This window comes from Larus michahellis, chromosome 3 (assembly GCF_964199755.1).
Source record: "Larus michahellis chromosome 3, bLarMic1.1, whole genome shotgun sequence".
NCBI classification, from domain to species: Eukaryota; Metazoa; Chordata; class Aves; order Charadriiformes; family Laridae; genus Larus; species Larus michahellis.
Window position 1 is genome coordinate 103,547,048 of NC_133898.1, and position 18,287 is coordinate 103,565,334.

The following is an 18,287-nucleotide window of genomic DNA, read 5'->3' on the forward strand; positions in this document are numbered from 1 at the left end:
TAATGGGATTGCACATAGAATTAACCTATGTATTTTCTTTTCTTGACATAGAAAATATGAGGCTATTTTTGTGAAGCGTTTTTATTTTAATGCTGCAGTAAAATTGGACAGATGTCCTAGCTGTTAATCATGATGACTCCTACAAGTCTTTTCCTGAGGGAATTCTGTAAATTCAGACACGTGCGGTTTATAGAATTTGAGGATGTATTTACTAGAGCACATTATCTTGCATTTGGCCAAGTTGTATTTAATCTGCCTACTTCCAGCATTCATAATACATGAGAGTAAAATTTGATTTAAAATGAAATGCAATTCAAGGCCCTGTAAATCACCTATCAAAGCATTTCTGCTTTTTGCTAGTACCTGAGCATTTACTTGCACGTTTGCAAGCTCTAAGAATCTTGTGGTCCAGTTTTCAAACACTGGAAAATAAAAAGGAGAATTCCTTGGAATTCCCAACCATTCAAGACCTGGAAATTTCATTTCCCGGATTATTACAAAGGTTATTTAAGGTTGAAATTATTTACTTTTAAGGCATATTGTCTAGGAAGCCAAGCCATTGTGAAATGCTTTAAACCATCAATAAGTTGCTAAAAGCAGACAAAAGAGTTGTCAGTCTATAATAGATACTTGTAATGATTTCTGCACCTGCAATACAAAAAGCCTTACTCCTCTGTGGACAGATTTTATGTCAGCTCCATCTATCGATTATACAGCTGAGGAAGCATCAGGATGCGCAAGAAGCTCACCATCTGCTTTACTTGAGATTTTGGAAAGAGAAATATTAGATATTATAATGAGATTAAAACTAATAGTGGGTGTATTACAGCCCATCCTCCCTTGGCAGCCCAAGGCTGCTTTCTACTCTATTCATTTCAGTTCACAGGAAAAATAAATCTTTCATTTAAATGCCATTTATGTGATATATTGTCACCAGTGCAACTTGCTACTGTAATATATTATCACTCAAGTACTATGTAAAGCAGTACAAGTCATCAGTAAAAACAACAATTAAAGCATCCTTTCTTCAGGGATCTCAGAATCATAGACAAGTGCAAAAATGCAACTTACTGCAGATACACAAAGATACCTTTCATTTCCACCCGCTGCTTATTAGTAAAATAAGTCATTTTATTGATATTGGAAGAAAGAGACGTTTCTGCGAGACATTCCTCTGCAAATAGGAACTGAGTAAAGGATTGACACTGAGGTTAGGATGCTATTCCATAAGGAGAGGCAATATGAAAAAAAGCACAAGTAAAATGGGAGAGGAAATGGTTTCAGTGTTGATGGTAGCAAGGTTAGGGGACAGGGAAAACGCAACAAGTTAAATGAATGTAAGCAGCAGCTGATTATACAGAGCTTTGACACACGAATTAGAAGTTTTAATGTGACTTCATGAGCATAGGAGAGCTAAGAAAAGCATTTGAAGAAATAAAGATGTTAGTTAGATGAATGTTGTAGTATAATAATTGCAGCAGCATATTATGCTGTAGGCTACAGTCTTGCAAATATGGAAAAGTAAGAAAAGTCTCATTTCCATTCAATTTTCTTTCACGTTTTCATTCAGCTCCAATTTTCTTTTTCAGTACACCAAAATGTATTTTAAGTGTTGTTCATTCATTTTGCATTTAGTTGAAAAATTGCAGAAAAATATAGGAAAAAAAAAAGAAACTCACATTTAGGAGAGTACAAGAGTACACAGCAATTTCTTGATGTATCTGAGACTCTGTTTTACTGTGGCTGCTTTGGCACTGCACAGCTCTTTGCTTCTGAGGCTCGTGCCCTATCTTTATCTTGCATACAATTAATCTTAGGACTTATGGGTAGTAAACTTGTTTAGTTTGACTCATTACCATAATTGTTCAACATGTGGTTTAGTTAAACCATTGAAATATGAGGACATGAATAGCTCATTTATGTTTTCTCCTTTTAATTTGCAAAATCTCTGTGACTGTGAGTATACTAGAGTTTCAGTTATATTTCCATGACTATGTGAAAAATGTTCACCTTATAACAATTCAGTTATAAAGGTGTTTCCCATTCCTGGTATGTGAAGAATAAGACTGATTTCGTTAAGAGGTTGAATGTGTTGAGATTACTTCATTGCCTCTGGCAAGCACACCTACTCTGGGTTGTCTCAGCACTGTAGACTCTCGTTCATATATTGCATTTATGAAGTCTGTAACATAGAGCTCTAATTTTTCAATTGATTATTATTCCCATTTTAATTTCAGCATTATTATTATTATTACTACTATTTATCATTTTGATGGATATAGTGCCACTCGTCTTTGAGTTCATCTTCAAAACGCTTGGTAGATCCCACTAGTGCAGGGAATATATTTCATCTTCAACAAACTGGTAATACCTAGTTTCTCTTTTTTCTGACACTGGAGGTGTAGCTGAGGAATCCAAGTCCAGCTATGATACCAGGCTTACGTACTTATGAAATAATTTAGTCAGAATTTAAATTTCTAAGCATAAAATACGATTCTGGGAATCCTTGCTCAGCAACAGACTAACTTCCCAGGTACTTCAGTGAGATGCATCTGCTCTGAGTGCAGGTTTTCAACACTGAATAATCCAAATCTAAAGTAATTACAGTTTTTACCCTTCTTTGTAGTAGGTAGAGAGAAATTGCCATTTGTCTAAAATACATAAAATTAATATACTGAGATGTGTTCCTCTACATCTACTCTGAGCTGCCTCCACCTTAGAACGACTTGGGGACTGAGCAACAAACTCGTGAGTGTGACAGTGATGGAAGGCAAGTCCTTCCCCTTACAGCACTCTAGAGAAGCTCAAGTGGCGCAGCACTTCTGAATCATTGCGAACACATGATGGTGACCCTATCTGCCACTTTTTTAAAGAGAACAAGTAGAGAAGGAAGTGGCAGTAGTACAGGTGCAAGTGTGATCTGTTTTAACTTTGGTTAAAACTGTCATTTCTCTGTGACATGATTCAATCACCTTAAGTGCTGTTTGTAGGAAAAAATTTAAGGTCCATTCAGCCAAACAGGCAGTATGGCTAGCCAAGGGCCTGAGTCACACATCTGGAAGAGAAGGCTTCCCAGATGTATTTATCTGTTTTCTCTCCAGCATTTCATAAAAGGAATGGGATTTAAGATTTCCCATAGCTGTTATCATTTCCTGGCTCGTAGGTGTGTAGTCGGTTGCATGCCAGGCTATCTAACTCGAGATCTCTGAACAGAGTGCTGTCTGTTTGAGATACTATTCCAACATGCCCACCCATCCCCATGCATCATTCATAGCATTCTGATGGTATTCTGGGTCTCCGGTCACTTCAAAATTAATCTTAGCAGCTCTGATTTTTACAAGCTCAGCTTTCTCTGAGTAATAAATTCCTTCAAATGATGAACTAACTTACATACCTAAAGGTTAGTTATCTAAATCTAACACATCTGTTCTGGGCTCCCTTTACAGTCATTGGAAAGAAAGTTCTCATTTAGAGAGCAGTTCAGCTTGTCTTCAAATAGGTGTCAATGTATGCGGGATGAATTACCCTCTAAAAATGTTTTATTTCTACCCTGTGATTCTTGTGGGAATCTACCGCTAGATTAGTGGTAGACGACTAGCTTTTAGCCTTTTAAGCTAAGGTGATATGGATGTGTGAGAGAATATGGATGTGGCCAAGTCACAACAGAAAAGAGAGGGAGACAGCATTTGTAGATTTATAGAAGCAAGGAGAAGAAAAGAGTGGAAACTATGCAAAGGCCCTTTTACTGGGAAACAACTGGTTTTACTTGGAGTTACAATTAGATGTTGATTTTTTTATACCCTCACCTTCTTTGAGGTACAGTATGAATTTTTGTCTACTGCTGGGTGCAGCTACTGAGAAGGCGACCCTGGTTCTCACCTATTTGCCAAGTGAAGTGCAGCGTTGCATAACTCACTTTACTTTGACTTATTGTTATTTGTGGTTGCTTGTTTTTTTTTTTTTTTAAAAAAAAAAGCCTAGGTATTTTTCAGTTTAATACTTTAGAAAGATTTGGGCTATCTTCTGTAAAAAACTAATTAGTTTTGACTTCCTTAGAATCTATTTTATCATGTATTACCAGGACATACCTAAAATACTGTGAGTAGGGCAGTTTTCATTAGAAGTATTGGAGTTATTTTCCTTCTTGGTTTCCCAGAGTTGAAACCTACAATTTTTCAGAGCATGCTGTGAAAATCCTATTTTCTAAGGCTGTTCAGAGAAGAGGTGATTTAAACTTGGTGCATTTCAGTGTGGGCTGTTATTGTTTGAAACAGAGTTTTAACATTAAGTAGGAAATTCATGTTTAAAGAGATCGGCTTGCGTTAGGTTATGATACCCTTATTAGTGATAATACTTAGTATTTTGTTTGTATTTCTAATATTTGCTTCAGCATCTGAGATTTGCAGAGGATTTGAGTAAATCTACATAAATAAAATAAATCTTTCTCAATGATATCTTGGTTGTTGAATCAAATTGATACTTTTTTTTTTCCTCAGGTAGTAAAAAAAACCTTTTTTCCAATTATGTCCCTTTTTTCTTCTACACCCCTTTTTCCTCTGACTATAATTTTCTTTATCAGTGGTAGTGTGCATTTGCTCCTGAAGCAACTGTTCCCAATGCTAATTTCATGTGTTATTCTGAGATTCCTCTAAGAGTTTTTCCTGCCTTAACTTTGTGGGAAAAGACTGGTAAATATTTAAATATACTCATTTTCAAATTAGTCTGTTCTTGAACTGAGCTGTATTTTAAAATTTTCCTTAATTTTTCTTTTTTTGGGTTGTTATTATTATTTTTTAACTCTAAACTGTACTAAAATTCCTCAAAATCATCCATAATTGTTTGTAAACTTTGTTAGCCCCACTGCAGCTCCAGATGTGTATTTTTTGATGACTTGATGACTGCTTTGTCTCCAGTTCAGGATGTATCATTGTAAGGCCAGAGCAGATCCTGCTCATTGAAAGACTCTCTTCGCTTTTCCATGACACAAAATAGAGAGGTCTTTTCCTTGTGTTTTGGAAAGATGTTTTATTAAGAATTACCTGAGATAAAGATACCCTGGCATAAAAACCTAGCCTAGAAATGGCTGTCTGTTTGACTTGGAGTATTTCTAATAGTACCCCTGATTCACATTTTTCAGTTCATTCCAGTAAGCTTTTTCTTCTGAATGGTGGTGGAAGCTACCGTGGGGAAAAAGGCTCTTCACAAAGGAGAAGTCTTCCCAGGCAACCAACTCCAATCCCTTGGATAGCCTTGAGAATCAAGCCTCATCAGTAACTTCTTAGAGTTCAAAGCAACACGTTTCCCTTGGGTCCTGCTTCTCTGTGCCCTCATTAACCTCTTCAAAGAACTCTGAAGATTTAGGGAAGGACTTTCTTCCCCTTCACTGAAACTGGGTGGCTTGACCCTATCAACTTTTCATACAAGTTTTCTAATATTCTGGTGAGCATGGAGATGGCTTCTCCAGTGGCGGGACATTGATCAGATCAGGCCCAAAGTCACTGTATCTGAGATATTTCTGCTTGAAAAGCACAGACCTCAATTAAGAGGCATGAGAACTTACATACAGGGTGGAAGATCTAAGTGTTTTACACATATGTGAAGATTTCTGGTGAAACAAATGAAATTGTAGAAATTATAGACAAAAAAAGTGTCATATTCAAAGTACTGACAGCATGGCTAATCAATCCTTTTGCCATCAATGAGGTGAGGATACAACACCAGTAACTTAGATTCTCTAAGAAGACAGCTCTGTTCCTATCAGCATACATATACAGAACGTTTATCAAATTAATATCGTTGGTTTGTTTGTTTTTAATACAAGGACTAATAGACCTAGAGAGTGCATGGAGTAGAAGATTGCACTGCATTTGGAGAGGGCATCCTGGGTTCTGGTCTCTGGATTTATACAGAACTGCTCTTGGGAGCACCGTTCTCATCACAGACAGAGAGGGATACGTGAATTTCAATGTCCTCAGACTCATAGCTTCTGGATCTTAACAGGGTCTACATAGGAGCTGGGTGTCTCATCTCTTAAAATGTGTATGCAAGAAATACTTTCAAACGTTAAAGCTGTATGTTCTGGGGAGGTGAAGGTTAAAGAGAAAACTACTCAGTGAGTTTGAGGCACTTTAAGGATGTAAAAGGAACTACTTTGGATCTCGATTCTAGATGCCTAAAGGCTTCTTCAGGACAGGGGTGTTGCGTGAAACGGGGCCAAGCGGTTTTGGCAGAAGATAAACCCCCTTGCGTTCTAACACTCCTCACCGAGGTGGGAGGCTAGGTGCGGCTAGGTTTAAATTCTGAGTGATGCCCAATTCAGCACTATCAGTCCAATCACGTTTAATATGTATTAAACTATTACGATTTGGATACACTAATAGTGGACTGCACCTTCAGTCTAGTCGTGCTCCTGAACTAGCACGGCCACTCTCGAGTCTTTGGTCGCGTTCAGTGAGAAACCAAAATGACTAGCTACTTTAAAAAAGTGCAGTTTATTTAAACAACAGATCTATAGGGTCTTAGGATTGCCGGTGATAAATACACTGTCTGCAAAGCACGTGCAAATGAAAGTATTGTTACATATACGAAACGCGCGACAAAGTTATAAACGATACAGCCTGGCTCTAAATGTAGAAAAAAGATTCTCTAGAGAAATTTCTAAGTTTTCTGAGGAAACACTCGGTATAATCTAAGTCTTACCCAAAGGCGTCCCTATGGGGGGGAAGAGAGGCTCAGCCCGTCGACTGATCCCAGAAGTCAGTGATGTAATTCTTTATGATGGTGTCTTCCCTGGTATCCCCCCTCTCTCGGGCTATTTTTATACTATTTGTTATCTTCAAGGTGGAGTTTGAGTGACTTTAGTCATACATACTTTTATCATGATTGGTGTAAATTTCTCTCGCTTCACAATTAAAGATATAGTTTACGAGAAATTCAGGGCGCAGACTCAAGAAGGAGTGGTCGCACCTTGGAGGCGGGTAGCCTTTGGGATGGAGGTGTGTTTTGGTATTATAATGACATTATAATGAGCAAAGTTCGCACAAAGGACAGCATTTCATCAAAATTTGACAAAAAGTTGGCTCTGAGCATCGAGCGGGCAGCTAATTGGCAGCTTATCTGTTTCATGGTATCATCCCATTCCCGTATCCGCTATACATCTTAAGGTAAAGCCACGGAATAATTGCATCCTGTCCCGTACCTCATGTAGCTTATCAGGGAACCACAGATGTTGTGTCCTTCATGCCAGCTGCGGCTATTTTCTACCTCAGAAGCCTCTTGATTTTAGACTTTTCCTTAAGGTGTGAACAATGCTGTACTTTTGTAATTTTTAGCCAATTTAGTATTTATTCCACAAGGGGTGTCTGGGTATGATACACCATACTGAACTTTGAAAAAATGCTAGTATGTACCTTACATAAATAGTTCACCTGTAGGATTAGAAGATAATTCTCATACAGATTGACACAAATAAGAGAACACTACCCAGAAAATACTTTATCTTCATTAAAGATGCATTGGGCTTTTTTTATTTTTTTATTCTGTCTCTGTTTTCCAACCATTCCACTTGAACCATTTGCACTGTGTTGACCTGCTCTTAGCCTTTAGGGAGGCTGTTAAAATCTGTAACGTGAACCCACAGAAGTGTCAAGTATTAACAAGGATTCTCTGCCCTGCTGGTGCTGAACGTTGATCCACCTCAGGCGTCAAGAAACAGAGAGCGCTCGTTTGTAATTGTTGCTTTTCCCATTCTCTCATACGGTGGGTAAGCACGCTGAAATGTCTTTCCTCTAGCTATTTGGCTTTATATAGGAAGTTGCATCACCCTCATCTTCACAGTAGCAGGATCCCTCTCAGTAGCATACTAGTTGATGTGACTAAGATCTGTCTCCTGTGGTTCGTTGTTTCTCTCATCCTGTTGCCATATAATGGTGGAGAGACCCACCAGGAGTTGGCAGGTCTCACGGGAGACTCTGATGAGGCCTGGACATTGCCAGAGCAACTATGACCACCCCAACGCCTATAAAAAGCAGCCTGGGGAGCACGAGTGACCAGGAGTGCTGCCACCAGAGCGGGGAAAAAACAGGGCATGGTGCAGCAGTTTGTGCGGAAGGGCACGCAGGAAGATGATGATCACCCTACCACCTCAAGAGGTGAGTTCAGTCAGTGGTCATCACCCTCTCAGAAGGAGCATGGCTACGGTCTCCACCCAGCGGAAAGCAATGTCCTCTGCACTCGGCAGAAGGGATGTGGCAACCCAGAGGGAGCTGCCACAAAAACATGCAGCCCTCCAAGTCTGGGGCTGCAGGGAGTGCCCAAGCCTTTCACTGGTGATGGATGTGTGAGATAGTGAGAACTGCTGTGTGAGGTGTGACCAGGTGGATGATCTGCACAGACTCGCAGCAGAGCTACGAGAGGAAGTAGAAAGGCTAAGGAGCATCAGGGAGTGCGAGAAAGAGATAGACTGGTGGAACTGTGTTCTGCCCTCCCTGAGAGAGAAATGGGAACAACCACCAGGAAAAACCCAAAATCAAGGGATTCTGTGTCCTTGCCCCAACAGGCTGAAGGCAGTAACTTTAAAGGAGAGGAGTGAATAGAGGCAAGTCCATGCTTGAGGTGGCAGGTGAACCCCCTCCTTGCCCAGCCTGCCTTCCCAGGTGCTTCTGTACAACAGGTATGAGGCTCTGGATGTGGAAGGTCAGTCAATGGATCATGATGTGGATGACAGTCCATCTTCACCAAAGGTGCTGCCAAGGTCAGAAAGGCCTACCCCACATATCATGACCATCTCCACGAGGAAGAAAAGATGGGTTACAGTTGTAGGTGACTGCCTTCTGAGGGGAACAGAGGGTCCAATATGCCAGACAGATCCTCCTCTTAGGGAAGTCTGCTGCCTCCCTGGGGCCCAGGTTAAGGACATCACTTGGAAACTTCATAGTCTTGTATGGCCCTTGGACTATTACCCATTGCTACTCTTCCACATGGGTGGCCATGAAGCAGCAACACATAGTCCAAGGGGAATCAGAAGAGACTTCAGGGCTTTGGGATGGTTGGTAAGGGAATCTGGACCACAGGTTATTTTTTCCTCTCTCCTCCCAGTTGCAGGCAGCAACGCTGGAAGAAACAGTTGGGCCCCATATTAATACATTGCTCTGTGGCTGGTGTCACTAGTGCAATTTGGGGTTTTTCCATAATGAGATGGCCTACACAGCACCAGGCTTGCTGGCATCAGATGGGGTTCATCTTTCTGAAAGGGACAAGAGGGTCTTTGTTCACAAGCTAGCAGGGCTTATTGACAGAGCTTTAAACTAGGCTTGAGCAGGGAGGGGGACAATATCAGGTTTGCCTGTGACAAGCTGCAGGACAACAAGCCACAGTTAGAGGGACAGGGTGCTAGCAGGGGCCTGCAGCCTGTTGCTCTGAGATGTGCTGGCTACACTGCAGCACACTTTAAGTCTTACGGACATGAGCCAGGGGCTCCTGAGATAATAGGTAATCTCAAGAGGGAAACACCAGTGAAATACCCCAAAGGAATTAAGGGGTGCTCCTCTAAGAAGGTGACACAGCTGACAGCCCAGATGGTGTGCCTCTACATCAATGCAGGCAGCATGGGCAGCAAACAGGAGGAGCTGAACTTGGCAGGGGACGCAAAGAATAAGAGGGGCTTCTAAGCTATGTCAGCCAGAAAAGGAAGGCCTAAGAAAGCATACCCCCCATGATGAGTGAGACTGGAAAACTGCTAACAACAGACAAAGAGAAAGCTAAGGTATTCAACAACTTTTTCACTGGCAGCCTCTCTCCCCAAACCTCTCAAGTGAATGGACTGCAAGGCAGGGACTAGTGGAGGACAGTCGCTCCCACTGTAAGAAAAGATCAGGTTCGTGACCACCTAAGGAACCTGAAGTCTATGGGACCTGAAGAGAAGCATCTCAGAGTCGTAAGGGAATTGGCTGATGTAGTTGCCAAGCCACACTCCATGATATTTGAAATGTCACGGCAGTCAGGTGAAGTCCCTGGTGACTAAAAAGGGAAACGTTGCATCCATTTTTTTAAAAGGGTGGAAAAGAGGACCCTGGGAACTACCAGCCTCTCAGCCTCACTTCTGTGCCTGGGAAAATCATGGAACAGGTCCTCCTAGAAGCTATACTAAGGCACATGGAGGTGATTTGAGAGAGCCAACATGGCTTCACCAAGGGCTAGTCTTGTCTGACCAACCTAGTGGCCTTCTATGAGGGAGTGACTTCATTGGTGGACAAGGGAAGAGCTATGGATGTTGTCTATCTGGACTTCTGTAAGGCCTTTGACATGGTCCCTCACAACATACTTCTCTCTAAATTGGACAGGTATAGATTTAATGAGTGGGCTGTTCAGTGGATGAGAAATTGGTTAGATGGTCATGTCCAGAGGGTAGTGCTCAATGACTCAATGTCCAGATGGAGATCAGTGACAAGTAGTGTCCCTCAGGGGTCCGTATTGGGACCAGTACTGTTCAGTATCTTCATCAATGACATAGACAGTGGGATCGAGTGCACCCTCATCAAGTTTGCAGATGATACCAAGCTGACCAGTGCAGTTGACACGTCTAAGGGACAGGATGCCATCCAGAGGGACCTGGACAAGCTCAAGAAGTGGACCTGTGTGAAGCTCATGAGGTTCAACAAGACCAAGTGCAGGGTCCTGCACCTGGGTTGGGCCAACTCTCATTATCAATACAGGCTGGGGGATGAAGGGATTGAAAGCAGCCCTGCCACGAAGGACTTGGGGGTACTGGTGGATGAAAAGCCTAGATGAGCCGAGAATGTGCGCTTGCAACCTTGAAAGCCAACCGTACCCTGGGCTGCCTGAAAAGAAGCATGGCCAGTAGGTCAAGGGAGGTGATTCTGCCCCTCTACTCCGCTCTGGTGAGACCCCACCTGCATTGAGCTCTGGAGCCCTCAGCACAGGAAAGACATGGACCCGTTGGAGCAGGTCCAGAGGAGGGACACAAAAATGATCAGAGGAATGGAACACCTCTCCTATGAAGACAGGCTGAGAGAGTTGTTCAGCCTGGAGAAGAGAAGGCTCTGGGGAGACATTATTGTGGCCTTTAAGTACTTAAAGGGGGCCTGCAGGAAAGATGGGGACAAACATTTTAGCAGGGCCTGTTGCAGTAGGACAAGGGGTAATGGCTTTAAATTAAAAGAGGGAAGATTCTGACTAGAAAGAAGGAAGAAATATTTTAGAGGGAGGTGGTGAAACACTGGAAGAGGTTGTCCAGAGAGGTGATAGATGCCCCATCCCTGGAAACATTCAAGGTCAGGTTGGACGGGGCTCTAAGCAACCTGATCTAGTTGAAGATGTTCCTGCTTATTGCAGGGTGGTTGGACTAGGTGATCTTTAAAGGTCCCTTCCAACCCAAACTGTTCTATGATTCTGTTTAACTAAAACTGTTGACTCCCAAAACTCATAGAGGGGAAAAAAAAAAAGGCTTTCTTTACAGCATTTCTTGCCTACTCTGTCGTCCTGTCGTATGAAAAGAGCATATCAAAAGTCATCCCCTAGATTGTCTCTTTATTTATTGTCTCATTCCTGAGCACTCTTTGGTTCAGAGGCAGCTATAATGGATCATAATTGCCCATGGCTCCCTCAGTGGAAGATTCAGGCATTAGATGAGCTGAACCACCTTCTGAAGTTGCTTGTGTCTCTCTAGCTTAGGTAGACTGAGCATTTGTCTGAGCCCTCCAGTTAGGACCCTTAAGTTGGGTGGGAGGAACCTGTATTAGTGTTCATTAACTTGTCACAGAAAAGCATGCCTTTAAAAAGAGTGGGATGATCAATGAAGGAAAAGGTGCCTACTGTAAGTTATTTATAAAAATCATAACCCATTATTTCCTTCACAAACATGTAGAGATATTGTTTCTCATAGGCTGTTTGTTTTTGTTGTGGTTTTTTTAATAGACCGAATATTATGATCTTATCGCAGTAACACTCTTAATAATGTTGTATCGTCAATACATTTTCCCTGCCATTTATTCATTTCACCTCTAGGTATTTATGGAACCATTTATATAACAAATTGCTGGGAAATGATTGTTTTCATTATCATTCATCGGTATTCTACATAGATCCCACTGAAGCACTGTGGTTTGGACAATACACCACAGTTTATCAATGAATGAGCCGAGCTTTTAAATGAGCAACTCATTTTCTTTACCCTTGCAATGTACACATTGTTCTTCACAATTCACAATTCTCATCAGTAGGCTGCGCGTTTTACTTAATACTGGGCAAACATATGTATACATTGATGCAAGTTACTTTTACAGCTTGATAATACGCTTTGATTTATCACTCTTCCAAGCTGTCGTGTTCTGTTTTTCCCTTAGGGATACGATGATGGCTATGGGGGTGAATATGATGATCCAAGCTACGAGGCATATGATAACAGTTATGCCACCCAAACACAAAGGTAAGCATTTGTACTTTTACATTAATTTTTCAAAGAACACTTTTTTTCTCGTAGCTTTTCATGTAGATTTACTGGTTTATTTTCCAGATTAAATTCTACAAAATCTCACAGTACTTTAAAAAGCTGTCCAAAAGTAGCAATGGCAGTCAGAGTTTATAGACCGAATTATTCAGATGAAGTAAAAATGCAAGCAGCCATGCTTCTAAAATTGGTGCAAATTAAGTGTTTGGTTTTTTTAAAAAATAAAGTGATTACATCATTTTCCTATATGATGTCATTCTGAATTTGTTTGTGCTTTTTTTTTTTTTCCTTTACTGGTGCAAAGTTGTCAAGGGCATTTCATAATTACGGCTTTTATGTTTTGGGTGCAACCAGAAGGAAATGAAAAAAAAAGGTTACGATGGTAAATACATGCCAGTGGTTGGCATCCATCATCAAGGTAAACTATAGAAGGGGAAGCACACCTGAAGTAAGGCTGAAACTGTCAGTTTTCAGCCAGTTATTTTGTCAGCAACTCTCAGAATTGGTAAAAAAAAAAAACCTCTCAGTTATTTTTCCCAGCAACTCTCAGAATTGGTAAAAAAAAAACCCCTCTCAGTTATTTTTCCCAGCAACTCTCAGAATCAGTAAAAACACCCAGGTTTGGAAATTTATTTTATATCCTCACTGTGTGCAATACTGGGGAAAACTACATTCACATCTTTTATGATTTGTGTCATTAAAACGAGATAACAAAAATGATTGCTTTTTACATACTTATACACCATATGCACTCATATATTAATTTGATGGTTTGTCCATGTTTATTAAATATGGAATGACATCTTTTTCACAGATAAGCTGAAGAATAAAGGGGTGCTTCAGCCAATTGTTCAGAAAATGTTCTTATGGGTTGCTAAGAGTACATGTAAGATTGTGGAAAAGTGAGCGAAATTTTAACAAGAAAGGACATAGATTTGAACTAAGCGTGATTCTCACTGGGCAAGAAAGTGGTGTATATGTACAGATTTCTGCACTGTAAAGACCTGAGGACCTTAAATTTGGTTTTTCTTTAACCATCTTTTTTGTTGAACGCTTTGCTGGTGACAATGCCTGTCAGAGTTACGTTCAGCTCCAGAACTGCTGTAGTGACTGGCGCTTGAGCTGATAAAAAAAATTACTTTGTGAGTATATTTATAACCAGCGAAGAATATTTAAAGGGAGTTGTCACACCTAAATGTGAACCCCATCAAGTATACTTTAACTGCACTTTTAAGTAATTACTGGCTGCACCCATCATGTCATTGTGTAGGTAGATATTCTTGTTGTCAAATGTATTGCAACTTCTTTGAAAAGAATTCAGCCCATCTTTTGCTTCAATAGAGAATTGTCACAGTAGATATTGCCTCTGGTGTGAAAATAATAATTAGCTGGAAATCTCTCTGCTATGACATTGCTTTGTATCATCTGAATTAACCTGTAATTTCTTTGCAAGTTGATGTCTCAGGCAACTGAATGACAAATATATCAAGTTCATGAGGAATGTATTATAATCAAGCTAGAACTGGCAGTGATAATTTGACTCAAGAAAGAAAACTTATAGAGAGTCATAATTTTGTCAATTAAACAGCTATTAAGTTTAGTTATCAGATATGTTTTCTATAAATGTGAGCTACCGCCAGCATACCTAATCTATTTAAAATCTGCAACTAAAACATTTTCTTTTGTAATATATGGCAGGTTGTGAAGTCATATTTATCCATGTTGAGTGGCACTGAATGCCAGAAGTAGCCTATTGATTTCAAAGAGAGCACTTTTGGAACAACGCACTATTTATTTCAAAGATTTACAGAACAAATGTACCATTAGATACGTAGTTTGGATTTCTGTACCTTATTGGCCATTTAGCTTCACAGAAATGCCTCCCTAATGAGCCAAAATAATACAATAAAAAAGTATGACCGAAATATTTCGTTAGGTGTATATACCACAAAGTTCTGTCCCTGTCTCAGATCTTGTTATTAGTATACTCCAATCATATAAGCCAGACATATCATGCACACACCTAACAAAGAAGATAAGTTTTACTGCTTCAGAGTACTTATTCCTCTCATCCAGTGTCTGATCTACGAGGAAAAAAATCAACAAAAACTAGTAGACAATGTCTGTACTCAGACAGAAAAATATCATTACTGCCCTCTGCAGGGATTGACTGAAATTCTAAAGCATGAGATGAGAAAAAAATTTTAGCCAGTAGCTTCATGCAGAGCTCCAAGATTTCTGTTTGTGTTAAGGGCAGAGTTCTTAGAAAGGGTACAAACTCTTGTCTGCCTGCCTCACCACACATGTTCACCAAGCCTTACTCTCATCATTGCTTCACATTGAAGAATGTGTTGGGGGGGAAGGATGGGACAGGGATGGGGATGGATGGGATACGATGGATGAACTGAGTGCAAGCTGAGTTCAGTGTGCTTTAGAGCAGGGCACACACCAAGTTGTGCCTTGTTCAGCTACTCACCCAATGCACAGAGTGAAGATAGTGCTTGGGTAGCCTTCCACCACCACGCCTGTTACCTATACCTTTGTCTTCCAGACCTTATATCTACTTCCCATTTGCTCACCAGCAGCTTTCTGACCATATATATTCCTTCTGGGGCCCCTTAGTCCTCATTGCCCAAGAGGTCTGGTTTAAACTTTTTATAAATTAGGGTCTGCCAACAGCAGAGAAAATGAGCATGCCATCAACATGCACCACTGTGCTACAGCACAGGATTATGATTTAGTAGAAGGAGCAACAAAAATACCCAGTCCTAGGAACATCCAGATGCAGATGGAGATAAACACTGTCCTTCTGTGCACAATTGTCTGAAGATTTGTACTAAAGATCAGGAATAGCATTGCAGGCCCAGCAATATACTTCGTATAGGTCCTTCTCTAACAAATTCTGCCACTGCCACCCTTCCCAACAAAGATCTCTGTCCTTCATGACAGCAGTCTGATTTTTAGACTGAAAATGGGGGGATGGGGTCACTTGGCAGAAGAAACCATGACAGCGTCTCACGATCAGACTTGAATGAAACCCACAATAAGTCTGCATGGCTGAATGAGCTGAGGCACCTCAAGAGCACTATGGAATGGACACAATAAGCAACTTGAAGAAAGAACAGCAGGACCCTCACTATGGTAAGTGCCACCTCTAACTTATTATGTTTGGGAAGACTTATTTTAGGAAGGAGAGAATAAACAATTATTGCTGCAGTCTATATTGCATGATGTTTCTTCCTTTAGCTAAGAGAAGCTGTATTTCTAAAGCTACCTTTTTTCCTTCTCACCTTGCTGTCCCATAATGACTACCCAGAACACAAGGTGGAACCTCAGGACAAAGACTTAAATGAACAACTGGCTGCCCTTCCCAAATGTGTCTATAATCATTATTCACAAAATTACATAGAAGCTACAGGTTTAGCAAGGAATTTAGGAATTCCTGCTCATTTTAGGAATTTGTTCATACTGATGTCAAAATATAGTTTTTAATGTTATTAGAGTGAAAGAATTGCCTGATGCCAAAGAGAACAAGGAGACAACCATTTCAATGGGCAGGGGAAGACATAGATCTGATATACTTCTCATAGGCAATGTTGCACTGCACTTTGTAATTGTTGATGAAACCTCTTTTTCCTCTCTTCCTCTCCTTTCCGTGCAGTGTGAAGATGGCTTTCAGTGATAAGTACCTCTGCCTGCCCAGACACATGAAGAGATATTCCGTAGTTGTTTATACATTATTCCCTAGGCACATGGAAGGCACGCAGAGAACACTCAAACCCTTTCTGGCAGCTAGATTTACCTCCTGAACCTGACATGCTATTTAGAAGTAAAAATCCCTTTCTGAATGTGATTGCCATCCTTGCTCCTCACTGTTGCCCATTCACATGTGTCAATGGTGAGGCACAGAAGGAAGTTCAGGGAAATAATTCTTTCTGATGTTTTCAAACCACAGTGTCTCATCTGAGCAACCAGTTAATGTCCATCTAAGTTTTCCACTAGCCTTGCACTTGGTACTTAAAAACTTGTAAGTCTATTCTGGTTGTCTAGCAGAATTCTGTTATTACATAAAATTACTCTCACTGCACAGGTGTTTAGCTAGACTCAACCCTCACCTGTCAGCCGTTCTATCAGACGCTGCCTCATCTCCAGTGCTAGGTAGATGTCATTCCTGTGTAGGCCTGTAAAGGTATGCTGCTTGTCCACTTTTTGCGTGATTCTTAGCAGTTCAAGCACAGTGATATTCTCAATGGCTTCTTACCTTCAAACCATGTTGGAACATGTGGTTTCAACCATTCTTCCTATCCATTCCCACTCAGATACTGATTTAAAGAAATAAATACAATTTTTACAGGGCAACAAGCAAGCTCATAAAACTCAAAAATGGTAGAAGTATCAATTTCCAACTTAGATGTAACACAGAAGATGTAGGAGAATCCTATTAGTTTTCAAAATATAATAAATTTTTTTATTTTCTTAGCAGGAACTTTTAAGTCTGTTGAACCACCACCACTGTCCAGGATTCATGGACTAAGAACACTAGATCACCAGGAGAAAAGGATGAACAGTTTTGTGAGAGGATCTGCAAGATCTGCCTCTTTGGTTACTCAGAGGTCAGTAGGGAATCAGACTGTACCACATGCGAAGTGTGGCCAAACTCCTCAGCCAAGACCAACAGAATAATTTTGTGGAAGTCGATCAGTTGCTGATGAATCAGCTGAGAACCCTGATGGCCAGCAGAGCCATCTTCAGCTCTGCTACCACATCTGTAGTCATCTCCACTCACCTCCACTGATCTTTGTGTCTCTGCCAGCACCAGCAGTTTCATTTCAAAGGTACCATGTCTCACAGACAAAAGAGATACTGAGGAAATCTGTGACTGACTGGCCAGTCACGGGACAAACTAGGAAGGGTATGTTCTATTTAATCCATTTATGCATAACTTATCCAACCATGTGCAGTTTAAACAATGGTGCCTGACAGGGAAAAGCAAAGGAAGTCAGTGATTGTCTGTTGAAGCTTAAAATTTGGAGTTTATATAATTTCCCTGTTCCACAGCACGTGGCATGAACACTCACACATCAATCGGTTCTGGCTTTTGTGAACAGGTAGTTGGTATATTGGCAACAGCTTCCAGGGCTGGTTGGCTGGCTTGTTCTTCTGTCTTTTGTTCTGTCTGGCTTTTGTTAAAAACATAGTTCAGATGCAAAATAAGTTGCTGAGTGGGTGCTAACTAAAGAAAGAAGAGTCTGTGACTGCCATCCTAGGCTGGAAATAGACTTGCAAATATCAGAAAACCCGTAACATACTGACAAGAAGAATAAATAATTCAGTGATAAAAGATAGATGAAAATAGCGCAAAACATTGCTGTTACAGATGTCATTCCACAGTGGCACAGGCCTTCTCATGGCACATCTTCATCTATGCTGTGACTGCAAGAGGACATAGGTAAAGGGCATTTCGCTTGCTTGCCTGCACACAGCCTCACTAGAGACAGTAGCCCAATTTTAGGGCCTTGAAGCGATTCCTGGCAAAATATTGACTGTTAATCTTGAAAATATTTTATGTAATGCTATAGGCAGCAGTCCTCTGGACACACATTCCATGCTGGTATGCAGATTGCTTTGGGACAATGACTTCTGTTTAGTCTGTCAAATGCACACTGCAAACCCACCCTGCATCTGCTAAGCAAACAACTTCTGTTTCTGATGCAGAAATGCATGTTATAGAGAGAAAGTTCAGAGATGACATGACCTAAGTTAATGGTAATACAGAATCTAAATCTTAACATAAAGATGTCATTAATACATCTGAAATAAA

At 40.7% G+C, this 18,287-nt stretch overlaps 1 protein-coding gene across 2 annotated transcripts in view; it reads left to right on the forward strand.

The window, feature by feature from the left end:
- KHDRBS2 (KH RNA binding domain containing, signal transduction associated 2) overlaps positions 1-18,287 on the forward strand; it is a 614,534-nt gene that overhangs the window by 534,540 nt on the left and 61,707 nt on the right. For both annotated transcript variants that reach the window (XR_012586331.1, XM_074581525.1), the window contains exon 7: positions 12,363-12,445. Coding sequence is in view for 1 of the 2 variants with exons in the window: in XM_074581525.1 (XP_074437626.1) it covers positions 12,363-12,445 (83 nt within the window). In the remaining variant the exon portion in view is untranslated. The remainder of the gene's footprint in view (positions 1-12,362; positions 12,446-18,287) is intronic.